General features: G+C 39.0%; 2 protein-coding genes across 2 annotated transcripts; one reads left to right on the top strand and one right to left on the bottom strand.

The window, feature by feature from the left end:
- The first annotated feature begins 1,101 nt into the window (after positions 1-1,101).
- On the top strand, positions 1,102-3,079 carry bet1 (Bet1 golgi vesicular membrane trafficking protein). Its single transcript, XM_022747617.1, has 4 exons — positions 1,102-1,270; positions 1,473-1,579; positions 1,693-1,749; positions 2,262-3,079. The coding sequence occupies exons 1-4, from the start codon at positions 1,252-1,254 to the stop codon at positions 2,415-2,417; spliced, it is 339 nt and encodes a 112-aa protein (XP_022603338.1). The 5' UTR covers positions 1,102-1,251; the 3' UTR covers positions 2,418-3,079.
- Positions 3,080-3,420: 341 nt separating this feature from the next.
- On the bottom strand, positions 3,421-20,222 carry LOC111223461 (probable acyl-CoA dehydrogenase 6). The gene is made up of 9 exons (XM_022747618.1): positions 20,001-20,222; positions 14,940-15,060; positions 9,696-9,825; positions 7,818-7,924; positions 7,197-7,364; positions 6,721-6,894; positions 5,992-6,153; positions 4,325-4,475; positions 3,421-3,576 (listed from the first exon to the last, which is right to left on the bottom strand). Exons 1-9 carry the CDS (start codon positions 20,199-20,201, stop codon positions 3,486-3,488), a joined length of 1,305 nt encoding a protein of 434 aa, XP_022603339.1. The 5' UTR covers positions 20,202-20,222; the 3' UTR covers positions 3,421-3,485.
- Between the last annotated feature and the right edge of the window lie 373 nt (positions 20,223-20,595).

A 20,595-nucleotide genomic window follows, 5' to 3' on the forward strand; every position in this document is an offset into this window, starting at 1 on the left:
AAAAACTCTTTTCTGTCCTATGCAGTACAGATGGATGTGTCAGTAAGCTCTGTTATTAAACCCACAAAGGACATTTGTCTACAGTTTATGCCGGTCACATTTCAAAAGGTTCAAAGGATGCAATGTGTGTCTGAAAGGAACATCATAGCAATTTTCTCCTCATAATAATATGCTTCTTCTACCAAAGGGAGATTAACCCATTGATGTTTGGCGCTTTTGGGCCGGCTGAGTTTTGAAGCTGGGTGTAATACAGGGAAAAATCAGTTGTTTCCTTCTTAATTACATTCTTTTTTTTCTTGGTAATTATATTTATTATATTTAAATGATGCATTGAACCAATGGCCATTTGAAATACATTAATTTTCCATGTTTTACGAGTTCATGCGAGCAACTGCTATGAGCCTGGCAACCAAAAGTATAAATGATTGTCTTTTGCATCACAAGTTCAACGGCAAGTTAAAAATTATAGTTTTGACTCTTGTCAAAACTTATGATGTTGCTCCTGTAGCATTAAGTCTATAAAAGCTCACTATTGACACTGAACATTTTAATAATCAAACAGCACCATTAAAATGAGAGAAAGACATGACTGCAAAAGAGAGAAGAGAGAAGCTTTTCATTTATAGGAATTGTCACATTAATTGGAAAGGATCATGCAGTGCACACTGTTGTCTGATAATGATTAACTTAAACTCCCTCTTTAAGCCACAGATAAATGTTGTCAGTCCTGCATATGAGCCATAGTCAATAGATGCTGATGAGTGTACTTTGTCTTTGTTAGTGGCCTTGTCACTTCTCATTGCTAATTTCTACTGTGACTTCAAGGTGAGTTGTATGACATTAAAATAAATTCCCCTATAGGCACACACACAAGCACTCAACGGTAAACTCAACTGAGACGTACATGCACGGCACACACACACTCGCTTCAAATTGATTAAATATTTTCTACCAACGATTTATTTCAATCAAAATTTTCATCATGCTATTTAGTGTGTTTATGTAGTCTGTTTTTTGTTGGGGTTTTTTTTGCATTCACGCATCTCTTTTTTGCAATCGCGATTCAGGTAAAGATTGTCCTCGTCGGCCACCGTATGGTATCGTGGCGTTTGCTGATGTGTTTAGATTTCCCTTGGACTTCCCACAGTTACGCTGTTACCTGATAACTGTCATTTCTGCTTTACTTGATCTCATTTTTTTGCCCCACACATTACTAACACCACTGGGCAGTATTTCCTTTAGCGGATCAAGATGAGGCGCCCCGGTTTGGGTAAGAAACAAACGTTCACGTTCTTTTTAAGACCATACCTAGCTTGATTGCTACTTAGCTAACGTTCGCCAATTTTGTTATCAAATGTGAATGAATGCTCGTTGTTGTGTACGCCAGGCCCAAATTTATACAACTCTCGAAATGTAATGCGAACATAGTAGCTAACTAACTGTGTATTAATTAACGTTGTTGTTTCATAAAGGTGAAGGAGGCTCTGGGAATTATGTGGCAAGTGGATACAGTATGCATGAAGAGGAAAATGAACATCTACAGGAGGGACTGAGAGCCAAAGTCAACGCTTTGAAAAGTGTATGTAACTTCCAATTAACTATACCAGCTAGTTAACGGTTCCTGTGTTGTGTTTATTATTCTCTCTGAGAATTCGTATATTGATATTAATTTATCGACGTTTGATCTAACAGCTGTCTATTGACATTGGAACGGAAGTGAAATACCAGAATAAAATGCTGGATGATATGGTGAGTTTGACTTACATGTTATAACAAAATATGAGCGATAGAAGAAACATTCAGATTATTTGCTAAAGAAAAATCTAGACATACCACAATGTAAAAATGCAGAACTCCATTACAGGTAAATATCCTGCGTAAAGTCTCAAGTATATTAGTATTATATACTGTTGGGTAGTTTAATCCATCATATTTTCATAAGATGACCATTTATTTTGTATGATAAGCCCTAGTATACAAAGTAACTAGTTACTAAGGCTGTCAAATGAATGTAGAGGAATTAAAAAGTACACTACTGCCTTCTGAAATGTAGTGGAGTAAAAGTATAAAGTAGCATGAAATCGAAGTACTCAAGTGAAGTACAAGTAGTTGTACTCAAAGTACCGTACACAATTAATTGCATTTGGTTACATTCCACCACTGTCAAATAAGATATAACAATAACATATTCAAAGATCAGAGTGTTGTCTGTTTGCTGGCCTGTATGGACTTTAGACTTTTATCCCTCTTTCCCACACTAGGATACAGACTTTGACTCAACAGGCGGCCTGCTTGGCGCCACCATTGGTAGAGTGAAGCAGCTATCCAGAGGCAGTCAGACCAAACTTTTGTGCTACATGCTCCTCTTCTGCTTTTTCGTCTTCTTCATCCTGTACTGGTTCATCAAGCTGAGGTGATAAGAGGATCCTCCTGGATTTGGCCCTTTTAACTTCACATCTTCCTCCCCAGTCTATGCCATGCTGATGTATCTCAAAACTAGACCAACATAACGATGATGAGGAAAGGCAGGGATTTTTGTGTCTCAGCTTTACTGGTTCCTGTGAGCACTTCATACAATGACCCCAAAATCAAAATTGAGCCATGAAAGGAATCTCGCTGATGCTATTTGATGGAGTCCTAACACATTACAACTTGTGCAAAAGGTCCGAGCTGACTAATGATCACGTGAAGGTATCATATATACCATAAGTAGACAGTGCCAGTATTTGTATGTACATGATATCAGCCCAATTCACCTGAATTGAGAAGATGCATCATAACATTAAACATAACTGGAGAACATACTACTGTGTCAAGAATCTTAAAGCAGTAGTGTGCATATTGAATGGTAAACAGCAACAAATCTGTGGATTCCTTTATCAAACCACTCCTGTGTCAAAAGTGATTAAGTTATAGAATGCTAGCTGAAACAAATAATTGTATTTGCTTTTAAGAATGAATGGAAATATTACAGCATTTCTCATTCATACAAATGATTAATAGCAGTGTACGTCATTACCGTTTAAGTTTTGTTGTAAAAATGTTTTTTAATGTAAATAAAGACATTTTAAGCTCTGAATTGCCTGGTATTAGTGCACGCTACTTTAACACATCCAGAATGTGCTGAAAACATAAGGAACTGGAATTTTACTTGGTTTTATAAACTTGTTAATGATGCACAGAAAGTCAGAATCTTTGCTGGATATTTATTTCACACAACAGTCAGTTTATACACATTACTTAGTTTTATCTATTTAAAAAAATAGGTTGTCTGTAAAGGGTTAATCAATATTTAAATGAACACATTACATATTACATAACAAGCTTCATTATTCTGTGTCTGTTTCATACAGTACTGTTAAAACAGGCAAGTATATCAACCAGTCTAAACATCAGTCAAAACTGCACTTAGGTGATCTGTTTTTTTTTTTTTCTTTTAGCAATTCATTTTGAACGATTAGTTCATTATCAGCAAAGTTATGACATCACTTCTTGGGTAGCGTGTCCATGTACTTGCAAATGATTCCCAGCATGACCTCATCAGCCCCTGCACCAATCGACATTAACCGGGAGTCCCTGTGGAAAGGACAAAGTTCATACAAATTGAGGAACTTGCCCTACAATCATCTCACAGTACCTGCCACACGTGATTTACTTGGAAAAAAAAACTCCAGGAGGCAGCTTTTTGCTTCCTCAAAGCCTTGTTCCAGCTGCATTATTTGCCCCATCACTAGATGTCAGCACAGTGTAAAGTACGGGGTTTGACAGTCTAAATGAAACAGTGTTACTTGATTAAACACTGAATAAACAAGGCAGGAGGCTTCCTGCAACACTGCACAACAGGAGGCTGAGCCTAACTGCAGGTCTTCAACAATCATTAAAATTATGTGATCACATGCTGCGTTTCTGTAAAAACCATCAATTAATCTGATTCCAACTCTGGTTAAGGAATTATTTTTGACTTGTAAAATTCATTCACCGTGGTCTTAATCAAGCTCCTGCTGACTCGTGAGGTTACTGTTCCCACAAAACTATCACACCCTAACCAAAGTGCACATAGTTGGCAGCCGGTTACAATAACAGTTGGCTAGCAACCTGACTTAGAGAGTGCTACTGCAATGTCGTGGTTATGCAATAAGATATAATTTTTTTTAGGATGAGATGAACAGAGTGAACGGGTGGAAGTAAATGAAGATCAGTGCATTGTGATGCAATAAACCACTGCTATATGGTTCATTGAATAACAGGGAAGCCGTAATAGTAGTTTTAAAACCAAATCACTCAACAAAAAACGATAAAATACTATATTTCAGTTTCGTCTCACCTGTAAAATCTGCTGACCATCACATCATTGGTGAAACCCATCCCTCCCCAGTACTGGAGACAGGTGTCAGCCACTTCTCTGGCCAGACGGCCACCCTTCAATTTGGCCATGGATGCCAGCTTGGTGACATCATTGCCTTTAATGTACAATGCTGCAGGAAAAAAGGAAGGTGAGAAGTGGTGAGAGAAAAATCCCAGCAAAGAATTTAGAAGAATGGGAGGGAGGAAAACAAAGACAACAAACAAATGTGGTCACCTGTGGCCGACTGATTCAGTGATTTTCCCATTCAGACCGTTTCCCAGTGCAACTGATCAATGCCTCTATTGTAGCTATCCTCCAGAGGAACATGTATGAGCTGCATGATTTTCCCTGTTTCAGTGTGTGAGAAAGTTTGTTTGTGTGTGTGTGTATGTGTGTGCTTATCTACCTGTGCCAAACAGATGCAAACGCTTTGATGTCGTTCTGGGAAAGCAAATCTGACTTGAACCGTTCCCAGCTAGATTAATTCATTCTAAGCTGCTAACCACTGGATTGATTACAAACACAACAAGAAAACCACAAGTCCTTGGACGCCCGCCCTTCAGATGCACCAACATATTCATGTCATAAACGCTGCAGTTGAAAGCCCTTGGGTTGTATTTTGGAGGAGCTGGGTATGTGCCAATTATATAGGTCGCCAAGCCTGTGGGGTACTGACGTGAAGCCAGTACACACAAAAACAAGTTTGGTAGGGCAGGTTAGCAATTAATAGTAGGGTAGTAGGCTACCAGTAGTAGTAGCAGTAGGCTTTGATCTTTGATCTCTACAGCAATTAACACAAATAAAAATTAGATAGCACAATAACACAGAAAGACAGAGAAGACTATGTTAACATAGCTCTTAAAATGTCTAAAATATGGCTTAAAAATAAAATACCCTCCGAACAGGATGGAACGTAATTCCAGCCAAATCACATGGAGTGAAAATCCAGACACTGGTTTCAGGTGACTCATCTGTGAAAATTTTCCTTGTGTTGCTTTAGCAGTCTAGTAGCAAGCGGTAAAGCTACCAATTATTGTGCTTTCAATAGCTAGGCAAGCACAATGTTGTTCACTGTTGACTTATCACTACCAGGCTGCTCAGTGCTCTCTATCTTTGAAACCAACCTGCTGCATTATACACGGACACATCAGCCACTCAAGGCTAGTTTGGTATTCACATCATTCCTGTAGAGCTGAGTCAACCGTGGCCTCTGTTACTGGGGCCTCAGTCTTATCTATGGTATTAAGCACCATGAGGTCAGCTGCATGCAGTCATTGGGAGTGATTTTCCTAAAACACTGCACATGCAAACCAAAGCATCTACGTTTCAAATTCAGACTTTTAAGGGTAATTGTACACAAGCATAAAAGTGGATGTTGCAAATATATATTTGGTACATATACATTTACATATACATTTTTTTTTTTACTAATAAATAAAAGTCACAAACACACTTTTGCACAGGTACCCTACAGCTGTCTTAATAACACTAAACTCATTCTGTGTATCTCCATGCACTGAACCAAACCTGAAAGACGCTTAGAGGGAACAGAGCTATTCAAGTGCAGCAAACGCCACCAAACTAACAATAATCTTTCTTTTTTTTTTTTTTTTTGTTATGCTCTCTCCCCTTCAGGTGGCCCTTACCTGTAGCACGGTGGAGGAGGGAGCGGAGCAGCTCAACCTCTGTCTGCAGCTCAGCCAACCTGAAGTGGACCGACTGGTGGTAGAGGACAGGCTGCTTGAAGATCTTCCTCTGCCCTGTGTACTGGATGGTCTCCTGAATGATGTTGTCCATCATTGTCACGACTACAGATGTTAAGAGGCAGAGACGTAACGTGGGCTTTTACTAAACATCAACGACAAAAGTTTTTTATTCATATATTGTTTTGCAATTTAAAAAATCCTTTGATGGTAGCAATAGCTGAATGCATGTCCGTGAGTGTCTCTGATTTATATTATGCTGTATAAAAGTTCACCAGGCCAGACACACTAATGCATCAGTGTCAGTGATATCATGTAGATTTTCACTTCTGCTACATTTCTCATAAAGCCTGCCAAAGAAAATATTGACTCATGCTTGAAACTCAAACTCAATAGCAAGCAGCTATTTTAAAGGAGATTAATTAAGTATGTGATCTGGACTCCTTTTTTTTTATATAAACTAAAACTAAAACAGAAGTAATAGCACAAACTGACTGAACTTTTTCCTGTTGAATCTACAGGAGACAGATGACTTGGAAGAAAAGACAAAGAGGAGCAGGACAGTGAAAGATAAAGTGAACAAGTAAGTTCAACTGGGGGAGATGACGTCTGATGGCTGGATGTGGCCGGGGGAGAGGGAGAGATGAAGATCATCAAGTAAAGCTCACTCACTGTTGGCCACTGCCCAGAGCCTCTCTTCCTGGAACTGAAGCATCTGGTATGTAAAGCCCATGCCTTCCTGGCCAATGATATTCTTACAAGGAACATGGACGTCATCAAAAAAGACTTCAGCTGTGTCTGATGACCACATACCCAGTTTTTCTATCTTGCGGGCAATGTGCACTCCTACGGTGGGTAAGACAGAAAACAAAATCACTGTCACCATTCAGTTGAATTCAGTGTCATTTATATAGTGTCAAATCATAACATACATTGTCTAAAGGCACTTTACTGTTACAACAGTTCCCACCATGAGCGAGAACTTGGCAACAGTGGAGAGGAAAAAGTCTTGGAAAACTAATAATAAATATAAATAACAAATGCTATTATGAAACCGGTATAGAAATTCTGTAGAATTCTGCAGGAATGTCAAATTTTCTTTGTTTTCCTCCATGAAGAGGCCTTCTGCTTTTGTGACTGACTCCTACCTGGCAGGTTCATGGGCAAACAGATGAGAGATTTGTTCCTGTGTGGAGGCCCGTCACTGGTGTTGGCAAGGAGACACATCCAATCAGCCTGGGTACCGTTGGTAGTCCACATCTTTCCCCCGTTGATCACATATTCATCTCCTTTCCTCACTGCCTTGGTCCGGATACCTGAATCGACGAGGGTGTAAATGGATGGAGAGAGTGTGAGGACAGAAGGTTAAATGAAAAGTTTTAATGGATGAATAGGTAATATATTTTTGATACATAAATCAATAGACTTTAGAGCAGGATTTCACCAGAGCTAAGGCTGTAGTATTACTCTAGGTGTCAAACAATACATACTAATCCAGGAAAAATACCCTTTAAAATACCCTCTATATACAGTGGGGTCCAAGAAAGTGGTGAAATCTAACAACAGTGAAATTAGGTCTGTATACAGTCTGTTGCTTGCTGTATGCCGTCGTTCTCTCCTGGCAGAATATCAGTGCCAAATTGATTATAACTGCTTTATTTCTGGCACCTCAATTATTTTTTGCAGTGAATTCAAAAAGGATCCTTCAGGGGCTAGAAAGGAAATTATATGATAATAAATGACTGGAAGGCGATGAAGGCAAGACGTACTTGAGACATCAGAGCCAGCTCCAACTTCACTAACTCCGAGGCAGGCCACTTTGTCCCCCATGACGGACGGAAGGAGGAACTCTTTCTTTAGCTCAGCTGAACCAAACCTGCACACAAATAGGAAGAAATGAAAGAATATTAGTAAGAATTAGTTACTTTATGACACTAAGGAGAACCTAAGTGCATCCCTCATTGGTTTCCTTTCCAAAAGCAAGTATCTAATACTTTCTATATCTAATACAAACATGATTGTCAGGTTAATGTCTAACAAAAGTGGGATGGAATAGCAGAATCCATGCTTTAAGACAACACTGACACGTTTCAGGCAATTACAGTTCCACTGGGACAGAGGATCCTAATGCTCCCATGGTAACCCTTTTTTTTGCTGCTCTCTTAGTACTTAAACCTCATTGCAGGCAAGTGTAGATCCACTAATTAACCTCCTGAGACTGCGACTGTCTATTTCCCTGAATTCTGTCTTTTGTCACCAGCAGCTGTTTCATAGCAGGAGGATATCACACAACAAGCCAAGGCCATACAGGAGTCAGACAAACAATTACCAAATATATTAATACACATACCCTCTACGGAGTTTGGCTTTGTACAGCCCAACAGTGGGGTGCATGAGTAACGACACATGATACAGTTACAGAAGCCTGAATGATTAAGATTTTACATAAAATGTTACTCTTCACTCTTAGGTCCAATACAAGTACTTAATCATAAAGGCAAGCTTTTGGTATTTGGCCAGACCTCTCTTCGGTTCAGAGGTCTACAAGACTGAAAGCTTAGCCTCATGATTAAATGCATGTGTTGAACCTAAGGGTGCAGAGCCTTCCTTTCTCAAGACAGGATATTATTGATCTTCTTGCACATTAATATTGTGTTGTGAATGTGTCCAGCCCCGTGAATAACTGATCCCCTACTACAATTTGACAAGATGCTTTTGGCTTATCTCAGTTATATCTATACTGGATCTACTGAGCAACATTCAAGAAAAATATATTTTACACATAATGCAGTCAAAAGTGATTGAGATTATCATTAGTCTGTGTAGCAGTGCACTCCAATGTCAATTGTTTTATAATTCTCTTGCCACTGTGTTGGCAGAGTCACATCACAGCTGAGCAGATGGTGCTGCAGACTAGTAATCAATTCACTGATTTGCCTTTAAATACTCAGCCTCCAGTGCATATATTTTTGTCACAACTCTTTCATTTTTTAATATTCGAAGAAGGTTTATGTTTATGTAGGGGTGGCTAGTATATCCAGTATAAATAGCACGGTTATGGATTTAATTAAAGTGTACAATTGTCACATTACATCAGGTGAAATCTAAGCATCAGCACAATTCACTGCATGTTAACCAGAGCAGCTTAATCACTGTCAATGACAGACCAATAAAAACACTAAAATGAAAAAAAGGAAGCAGACAATCCTGATGACGAAAATGTTTCAAATGAAGGTTCTTCTTCCATAATTTGGACATGGTTTGGTTTTAAAAATTCATATTTCAAACACAATACAATTACCATCAGGATAAACAGGGCAGCAGTTTTTGCCAGGGGTAGAAATAGAAGCAATCTTTTACCATCTCAAAATGAAACACATCCACCCAGGAGGAAAATGTTTGAAAATGTACTACACATGCAGCTCTAGTGGTGGTGTAAAAAGGAAAAACCCAGAGTCTGAGTCACAGACTAGTTGTGACTCAGGCACAGAAAAGATAGCGGTGAAGGAAGATTAGTTTCAGTGGCAAAATGTGCCTTTACATAAGGACATGGCAGCAACTCAAACGGTTCAGAGTTTGCTTTAAGGAAAGAATGAAAACACTGGATTCAAGTTATGTAACACTACAGAGGCTTTCTGAGATTGTACCTGGCCAGTGCAGGAGTAGTCATGTCGGTCTGTACACCAATGGCCATGGGGATGCCTCCGCAGCGGATGTTGCCCAGCTCCTCTGACACTGCTACGCTGTAGCTGAAGTCCAGTCCCAAACCTCCATACTCTGCACAGGACGAAACACACACTCCTTTAACTACTGCTGACAGTTCACTGTGCGTTTTTATGTAGAGATGATATTTTCTTTATTTATGCACATTGAATATTAGGATACTAATATCAAATGTGGAGCTTTACGAAAGAGGAAGAAACAATGGCTTCTCTATGCAAGTCACTTTGGGTAAATACACACCATCACTACATTAGTCACCTTAAACTAGCCTTGGACCCAACTTCCCTGTCTACCTTCCATCTTTTCTGTTATCTCTGTTATGAAATCACTGTCTACCGCACACATGCACACACAGCACACTGGTATACATACATAATATTCTGAACTGATCTCTTGGCACTGGAGCATGCACTCAAATTAATTACAGGATGTTATCATTAATTGCTCTATCTGTAATTATGTGTAAAAAGCACTGCTGGGAGATGAGCAGCATGCTGCAGATGAGGGTCACTGTCATCTCAGTGTCATTTCTACTTTGTGTATTAAACCTGATTTTGATCTTTAAACAGCCCATTTACTGAATAAGTCAAAAATGGATGTCTATTTCCTGCACTCTGGCAATGGAGACATTTGCAAAGACCTTAGGTCCTTAATGGAGTCGAATAGTGCATTATAAACCATGCTTAAAACACCACTTTCTGTCACTTATCCTCATAAAGAGCCATCTCTTTACCTTTCATCATCAGTTGCCGCATCCATTGTGAAATGAATAGCCTGGTTTTTACACTAATATACATTTTTCTGCCCACTACTCATGGAATTAGCCAGCCAATGTTCTAACTTTCATACTGCATTTCTCTCAGGTCGTTTGTGCTAAACATTCACACATCCATTCAAAACAAAACAATATGAAAATGAGTGGTCTCTGCAGTACAAATAATGGATGTCATTATCTTATGCTAGTCTTGCAAATGTAATCTGACAGTTATTTATTCAGGACAAATCTTTTGATGGTAATGTCTGCCAAAAGTAACAAGACTGAGCATTTATGAAATGCTTGGTGTTCAGTTTTCCCATGACTAAATACAATATGACAGCCACTAGATGATGGATACAAGCAGTGATTGACAATGAATATTGTCAGCTAATTTATCACATGGAGGCAAAGCGGTTCAACATCCCGTCAGACTAGTTATCGAATAATGGAAAGAACAGTCTGGCAGATTGTCAGAGACAGATGCGGAATAAAAGAAAGCGAGTTAAATAAATGGGGACAGAGAAAGAGGGAGATACACAGGGGCAAGCAAACAAGGGAGTGGGGCAGCAAAAAATAAGAGGAAACAGGTGCAGCTGTGCCGCGATAAGTTTCTGAGCATCGGAAACCCTGCGGTGGATAATGTGGACCAAGGGAAGCACTGAGGTTTGTCCCACTTTAAACAAAACAGCAGGCTGCCTGGTTGAACAAGCAAGCAGAAGAAAAGCAAACAAAATTCTGTCACAAATGTCAGTCCGATACACATATGTTTCATCTGAACAACAGATGCTCCTCAGTGCATGTTCTCTTCAGGTGGAGCTCCATATGAAGCACATATGGAAGGTTAAAGATAAAGATCAGAGAGGAGAGAAAGTAGCATACTGTAGTTTTCTAATATATTCTATTCTCTTCCTGCATTGAATATGGCTGCCAACATGAGGGACCTGATGACAACACTTGAAATACGGCCAGCGAATAATGAATCATTGTCATAAGCTGCTTTGCATGAAAGATCTGTAACAACTACTACAATGGGGATACGTGTGAACACCCTAGTAGTATTCATTTCACAAATTCATGTTTCACCACTACAGTGTAATGTTATATAAAATCAGTACAGTCAATGTTAGTAATGCTTTTCAACATAAAAAGTAGATGCTGTAACACATTCACCATGGTACTGTCAAAGACCAAATTGTGAGAACAGAAACACCCTGGAGGTTAGTCCAGTAAACATTAGTCTCCAAAATATTCAGTTAAAGGCAAAACTGTGCTGGCTGTTGGGTTTATCCATCTGACAGGACACAAGGCCAATGGCATGGTGTGAACTGCGGATACCTCCCTGTCAGAGCAGAGGAAAACAGGCAGGGAGCCAAGGGTCATCCCTGTCTTCTTCCTCAACATGGCTGCCTTGGGAAAACTTCCCGGTCTCCTGTTTTGAAAGGTAATAACGCCTTTCCTTTTACATAGAAAAAGAGTGGAAAATAAGTGTTGAATCTGGTTGTCTACGGACTTAATAAAGGCACATACTGTACTGTATGGCTCCAGGAGTTGTAAATAGAAAGTTTGTTGCCAGTTTCAAATATATGGCCATTTAAAGTTGCCTTAAGTCTATTTCGCCCATTGTCAGTGCTCTGTTTTTCTGCTTTTCTCAGATTTAATGTCATCACTGCCCACAGGGGAGCTCTAAAAAATTACAGTGGTATGGACTATTTAACTCTTTAGAGCTGCATTTTGAATGTAAAATGCCTCCCATGATCACACAGAAACAAACAAACAAACAAACAAACAGAAAATAGACACAGTCTTTAGATGTTATTTGGTCATGTATTAAGCTTTTGAGATTTATATTTTCACTGACTATAATTGTGTATATAATTCTAACAATTGAGTTAAATAATTTCCCATTGCTCCTTGTGCAATTTATATTTGTGTAGAATTGTGTCTATATCTTGAAACAAGGCAGAAAAAGGCAGAGTGAACTTATATCAAGACAATATCACTCGATTCTGGATAATTCCTAAAATAAGTGGATTTGTATTATGCATAAATTACAATCCTCCCACCTCATCAATCATTTCACCACTGAACAGTCTCCTAAATCCTTATTCCTTTTGATCCGAGCCTCTAAGTTAATTAACCTAGTGCAGAATTCTGTGGTAGTATGCCTAATTAGTCAGCACTGCTGCAAAGTAACATGTCTAGGTTTAGTAACTCTACACTTATCTGAAGACTTCCAGTACTATGCAACTTTGGTTCTTCCTAATATTAAAGCAAATAACAAGCCAGAATGATCAAAAGGAGCTCAACTCCATAATATTGTAACTGTCTTTTATCTGAATACAATACAATGTTTGTGTTTTAGCTCTTATCTAAAAAGTTTTTAAAATAGGTTTTTACATTTTAGTGTAAGTGTCAAAGACCTGAACCAGTGACTAGATGGTCAATTTAAAATACATACTGAAAAATGTCATGGCAACACCCTACTAATTCATTTTAATTTACTGAATATATATGTGCATCTATTGACATCTTGTAAAAATTTCTTGTGCTATACATGATAGCAGGTAATCTGCCACCTGATTATACATTGTGTCTTCACAGTCTTCCGCTTGGCTGCTCCTCCTCTCTAATCCTGTCAACTAATGCTTAAGGCTTGTGTACTCAGCACATTTTAATTCCCTCGCCCTCCCTCTTCTTTGACCTACAGACCTGTGGTGGACTCTCCTTCACAGGACTCACTGTGCAACACCGATTTGTGCATTTCAGCATTTCATTTAATTGTCAGATAATCCACTACAGCTGTTTTTATGACGGTGATGTTATTAAGGCAAGACAGAGGAAATGACAAGCGCAGGCAAGTTCATTGAGATAAATAAAACTATTACTCTGGGAATAACTGAATATATGAAACTTTAGACCTCTGCTATTGAATGTCAAATGCTTTCCACAAATCTTTTCACATATTCAGAATGAATTAGACATCACAACCACAAATATTTCGTGGTCCTGTACTGTGCTTATCCTGCTCCCTCCTCCACCCCAGCAGTGACCCAGCTGGCTCCACATCTGGAAATGGGCTATACTGTAGCAGACAGCTGTTTGTGGGATGCTGCTGTGACACCAGCACCCATCATCACAGTGGGAACATTTTGAAACCAGACCGACTGTAATGTATGGCTGTCAAACAGACAGTGAAGAAAATGAATGGAGCATGAATTCAGCAGCGAAAAAAAAGACATGCCAAATGCTCATTGAAGTGGAGGCAGTCAAACTGTGCACACAGTGAAGGATTCCTCAGCTTCTTGTCTATAGCAGGATATATTTGGAACAGCCTATCCCTTGGTTCAGACAAATTCTAACCACCAATTTGTGGCTGATTCTGAGTGACTGTTACTCACATGTATTCTTGGATTAAAAATGGTATCCTTAAAAGCAATATTTATGTTGTGCCAAGGCCTTTTCAATTTTCTGATATATTACAGATTTATCAAGGGAGTTTTTGCGTTGGAAACAGAAATAACACGTCCCAACTGCATGTATCATTGCTCTTCATATTTTATGAATTACCAACTAAAATTCCCAAGAATACGAACAGACTAAAGTTCTCTCCCTCATATACACACAACTCTTACACTACAGAGCCACTCTCATGTTATATGTTACTCACATATATTCTGCAAACACAAGCCAAACATCTCTGGGTCTGTAAGTGTTTTTAATGGTCTTGACTTGTCCATTTAAGGCAACTGGGTTAACTAAAATAAAGGGCGAAAAGCAGGTGGGTTTTCAGTAGTTTGCTCACAGACATGTCTAGACAAAAATCGCTGTATTAAATAACAAGACTTTTGGTGATTTGTGAAAATTAAAGCCACATGTGACACACAAACAGGCAAACGGCTTTTGATTCCAACAGCAAGAAACATGCACTGAGTTTGGCACTGCTATGTGATGGTTATTATCTTTCCCTGGGAGGCTTAGATACTTTCACAGAAACCAAAATAAAAAAGGGCGTCTGGGTCTTTAAATCAAACAGACTTTTTTCTATCTCTCTGCTCCTGATAACGCACAAAAACACACAAGATTAATTAAACTCATCATTTTTCAGAAAGAGTTGTCTCAAAATCGCTCACATTTAGGCAATCCTAAATTTCACAGCAGAGTCGTGGGGGTTGGAACCTATCCCAGCATGCACTGCTCATCAATTACAGCTCTAACAAAGATACAGGTGGCTATACAAACACAGCCTTTTATTCCTATGGGCTAGTTCATGCCAAACTCATAACAGGAGTGGGAGACTCAACCTTGGACATTGTTGTTGTGGGGTGCTAATCACCAGCCGACTGCATCCCCCAAAAAGTGTGTTTATGAAAATGAATGTTGTGAATACAGACAGATAATCTAGCACTCTTACCAACTGGTTTGTTGACTCCTAGAAAGCCGGCACTCCCTAAGATTTTGAAGACTTTATGGGCTGGAAACTTGCCTTCAGCTTCCCACTGATCTACATGGGGGTTGATCTCCTGGTCGATGATCTATAGCACAAACACAACAGGGGAAAGAGCTGACATATTTATGCATGTTGACGTGTAACTTACAGTGTGCGCAGAATTATGCTAATCATTTTTTCCTGGTGAATTTTGAGCATAAATGCACATATGTTTGTATGTTTCTTTTTAACTCCACATATTACAGCCCTACTATCCTATCTCCTGTCTCACAACTGAGACCAAAAGGATATAAGCAAGGAGGAAAAAAAACAAAAAACACATACAATTGTTCTACATACACAGCTGTCCTGCTGTGCCTTATTCATCTCTTACTTAAGTCTATGTAATCTATCTCCAGCAGACAGCAAGATAAGGTATTACATATCAATGAATAGAAAGCAGGCTGGAAAACTGCATTAGATGTTGAATCTATAATGATGACAATGATGAATACAGTGACAGGATACACACTATGCTATTTCCTATATGTACATGTTATCAGTCCCCCACTGATAACCAAGGCTTGGCTGTAGACATGAAATAATACTGGTTGCGGGCTCATAAAACAATGACAGGGGTTTGGTATTACTCCCAATCTTATTTTCATGTCATTTTGGAGCAGAAAAAAATGCACTAAATACGAAATTGTAACAGAATAATTCAGTGAAAATGTTGGTAAGAAAAAATGGCATGGTTGTTGAATACAAAAAAAAAAAAAATATGGAACATGGGCTTTCAAGGGCTGATACTGATACTTTTGTCCTGGCGCAGTTGGTAGCCAATGTTGCGCCGATATTCGGCATCTTTCCATTCAACCGTTCGGATGCCAATATTTTAATGACTCACAGCATCCCCACCAATTTCTTCTTGGCAGGGTAGAAAAACCTCTGAAGTAATATTTAGAACAGCAAGCAAAAATAAAGCTTGGTACTGAAACCCATACTAATGAAATTCCTTCTGGGTTAGCAGCCACTCCATCTATCCGGCCACAAAGCCCGGGATACACAACTGCCTAAGAATGAAGGATGACTATATTATATGCTTTTTGAGTGGAACAACAAAAAAGCAACATATTGCAGCTTTGGTTAAGGAACAACTTCCATTATATGATGGATGGATGACGTTAACTGGCTGATATGTGATTTTAATAACAGGTTAATATGATATATCAACAAATGTACTAGATTCATGTTAATTTGTATCAGAACCAAATAAAATAAAAAAATTCATGAGGCTGAAACAAATGGGTTCTGGTAATTTTTTAACAGAATTTTACATAATCTTCTTCAACAGCGAGCAGCTTTTGTTTAGTCTCTCCAATCCAAAATCAAGCAGCATTGTGTTTATGGCTTGAGCCTTGTTTTGTGAGTCATGAACAAAATGTCGGCAGGGACTGCTGAGTGGGTTACAACCTGGCTTTGGAATTATTGAACCTTGGTGCCCTGACTCAATTCGAGCACTGCCAAGTGGTCCACAGCTGGAGAGGCGCTTATGAATGACCAATCTATTGAGACGCTCATATGGTGCTATTTTGGTGGGAGCTCAAGCTGCTTCATAGAGAATAGGCTGTATATCTGTTGTGAAGGTTACAGTTTGTGTGGTACTTTTGTTGTCAGTCTCTTTTTTTTTTTTTAAGAACTCCACCTGGCACAGCAGGCTTTGTCAACAGGAAGTTTTAGTGCATAGTGTCAACAACAGTTTCTGCAAAATACTGTTGGTAAAAATCAAACAAATTAACAAATAAAAATATAAAATAAAAACTAATGTGCTATGACTTTCCTTGTCTGTTTCTTGCTGGATGCTTTTCAAATTAAAATGTCCCCATCAAATGGCTCTGCACTTGTCTGTCAAAATATCACAGGCAACTGCAACCTGTTTGCTATTGGTGTTATTCACTTAAATGCATAAACATTTTTAATGGGCCATGGTTTCAACAGGCCATTGAAAGTCTGCTCCATAAATGTATTTCTCTGCTCAGTACAATATGCTCTAAATGGTGGGTAAAGCCAATGAAAAGTAATCATTAAAACAAAAGAGGTATTTAGTGGAAATAAGAATCATCAAATTTAAGCTTCAGACAATGAAAGGAGTTAAATAAGCCATGTGTAATAATGTGGATTGTGGAAAATAAACCCTACTTGATTATTCTTTCATGTAGCTTCAGTAAATCTCTGCTTGAGAGTGAAGGCACAACCATCAGTGAGCTACACTAGGCCTGTGTTTAACCATTCAAACAAAAACAAAAAAATAGCAGAGTACTGAAGAAGAATTCAGAGGTATTTTTCCAGGATTGCAGTGAGTGTTGCACACTCATTTTGTCCCTCCAAAACACACAAAACCAAACCAGTCAGCCATTTGACCAGCCAAGAAAAACACAGTGACTGAAATGTATGAATACAAGGCAAACAAAAAACATTGACATGAATCTTATTTTCAACAGATAGGAATCTGTGAAGATCAAGCTAACTTACATCACATCAAATACAACAACAAGGAGTTAAAAAGGGCAGGTACTGGTCCCCTTTACCCCGCATAAAACTCCTCTGTGTTCAAAGTTCAGATCCTGACGAGGGAAAGGGAGGGACGATGAGCTGCTGGAATGGGAAGCATAAAGGTCATCAGGGAGTAATCCCACATCTCTTCACAAAGGTTACTGCATACCAGAACCACTTCCCATTACCAGACAGTCAGTGGTCAGTGGAGTCTGAGCTATACCCGTGGCACCCTGGATTACTCCCCGTGAAGTACAGCTCTAGGTTAGTTTAAGATTTGGTACAATCAAGATAGTTTGCCAATCATGATACTTATCAGGGCTGCACAAAATGACAACATGTACTCTGAAACTCTGTCAACCATCAGAGATTTTACTGTACCATTAAGGGATGTCCATTTTGAATTTTTCTTCTGACCGATATCCGATGCTCGTTAACCAACAATTGACCAATAACCGACAAGATTAAAATGTACTATTTAGAATAAACGAGTGTCTGTAAACAAAACACATACTCAATCCTCCGGCTCCAAGTGTGCTGTGTATTACTGGCATTAGAGCCTCGTCCCTCTAGGAAAATATTAAATAACTTATTAAAATACATAGCTAATAGTCGCAAGGCTTTCTAATGTATATTTGTTTTTAAGTATAATTTACACATTAAAAGCATGTATTTAGTCTGGCATAATGTTATAATTTAAAAACAAATTCCACCAAATTCCACTAGATAAAAATACAAAAATGTAAATTTTCTGCCTGCAATGGCTTTGTTGTGTGGAGAAGGAAACCCCTGTCTGAAACCAAGGGAGACTGCACATGAATAGCTTCTTCCTAGAAATGCTAGGGAAATCTCTTTTGTCTCCTCGTCTTCATTACCAGTACATGACCTTCTACACACACCAACTTGGGCTGGTTTGATGGTTTGTACATTTGAGAGTTGCTGGAAGCCAGACTGACTAATTTCTTGGCATGGAAGTTCTTTTATTCAATCTGTGAGCCCATGAATACAACACTTAATGTAACACACACATCTATACTGACAAAGGACTAAAGGATTTCCTATAACCCCACTTGGCTACCATCTATAAACACACACTACCCTTCAGTGAATTCTTTTAATAAACCACACTGCCTCAAGTTCCCTTTCCTGGGCCGCCAACATATTGTTCTGCATTTCCTTGTCACATTTTCATCCTTCCCAATATTCCCAGTGCTAGTTTATTTTCAACCTACTCGCATCCTTTGAAGGTTTAGTCACACAACAAGCTTCCCTCCATTTACCGCAACATATTTACTGCCTGCCTTAAATTAGGCTCTTGCTGTTATTTTTGCAGCCTCTGTCTCTAAAGTCTGTCTAGTAATATATATATTTCCAAAATGAGTCAGACTGATAATGAGTCAGACTGATTACTAATACTTGCTTTGATTTTTTTGTACCATAATTTGCAGATACTGATTTTTAGATCCTAAATCCTGTTTTGGTGGGACTGGTTGGCCCCACTGCCTTAATTGGTAGTTTCATCTGAATCTCATGGCCCGCTCATTGTAGATCTAAAACTCTCTGATATCAGAAACCATTTACTTGTCTTGCAGTGGGAAGAAATGTTTTAACATGAAGCTGACTGACAATGTAAGAATGCTGGCAAGTCAAAAGGTCTTCACATGCTAAATAACCTTCTCTGAAGCAAGCTAATGCTGTTTAGCAAACATCAGCCTCTAAGACACATGTTAATAACAAAGTAAAAGCATGTACTTATAACTATGACGTCAGACTTTACTTAAAAATAGCTTCTTTTTTTGCAGTATTGATTTAAATTGAAGGCTGTGGACCCCTTTCCCCATTTCTTTCATTATGTTCACATTATTTCAGGGTTGTGAGTCACCACCCAAGCCAACACGCTGTCAGTCACACAATGATTCTTGGCATGTAACACCTGATGTTACAAATCTGAAGTGACAAATTTAACCATAGCTTCACATAATCCCAGCCTAAGAGCAGAGATAGATGTTACACATGCTGATAAGAGCAGGGCTGACATTATTTAGCAGGGATGTGGGAAGTGTGGGATGGACCATGAAAACACCATTGGTTTTGTGTGAGAAGCCTCTGTGCACCTCTGCCTTGAAGTGGGCTTATGAAGTCATTTGAGGGTCATGCATTAACATCCATTTTAAAGTGTAGCACCATCAAAACAAATCTATGGTTGAACCCATTTGACTTCTTTTCTGTGAAGCTGCAATACAGACAGCAGACACCAACAGCGGAAGTGAACTACTGTACATAACAAGCTAGTATAGTGACCTCTCACCCACTTTTGTTTTACTGCCCCTGCGCTGCTTCTTACAGTTACATTAAGATGAACAACACTCTTCCTCTTTAGCTAAGACTCATGGGTATTCAAATATAAAAAAACATATCAACAGGTAAAGCACATTCAATCATTGTTTTCATGGTAACGTCACAGCTTGCTACACCGTTAGCGGTCCTGCATACCTTTCTGAGGGACTCCTTTAATGCAAAGTGCTGTTGTGTGTAGATTAAATGGTCACCCGTGGTCTCTGAGGCACTGGCCGTTTCGGGTTTAGATAACACTTTTTCAGAAAACGACCGGACACCGACAAATGAGGTGAATTTGTAAAAGTGATTGCTGTTGACCAGCAGGTTTAAACGCAGAGCTCCTCCGTGCAGCACCATCTTTGTTGACGATATCGCGTGTGCGCATGCGCAGTCTGTGGCTCTGGCTGTAACCCACTTTGAGGCATTCGGGAGGTTTGTCCCGGGATAAAACATTAACCCAAATGAAAAGTAAAACTTCTGTAATGTTTGACTTCCATCACTTGGGGAAATACCACCATTAAACAGTATCACTATCTGTTACAGTTTAACAGATTTCTTAAGGAGGGGTCAGGAGTCAGGAGGACTCTTAAAGGGGTCACAAGATAAATCTAAGCGGTCGCAGAAAAGGAAAGGACTTCGACTTGACTGGGAAGTAAAAGGGACTTGAAATTGAATTTTATTGTCTTGTGAAATTCTGTATATTTTTACCCTGTCAAATATCTGACACATTTTAAGCAAAAGTAACTATGAA

Source organism: Seriola dumerili, unplaced genomic scaffold (genome assembly GCF_002260705.1).
Source record: "Seriola dumerili isolate Sdu_G_001 unplaced genomic scaffold, Sdu_1.0 BDQW01000110.1, whole genome shotgun sequence".
NCBI lineage: Eukaryota > Metazoa > Chordata > Actinopteri > Carangiformes > Carangidae > Seriola > Seriola dumerili.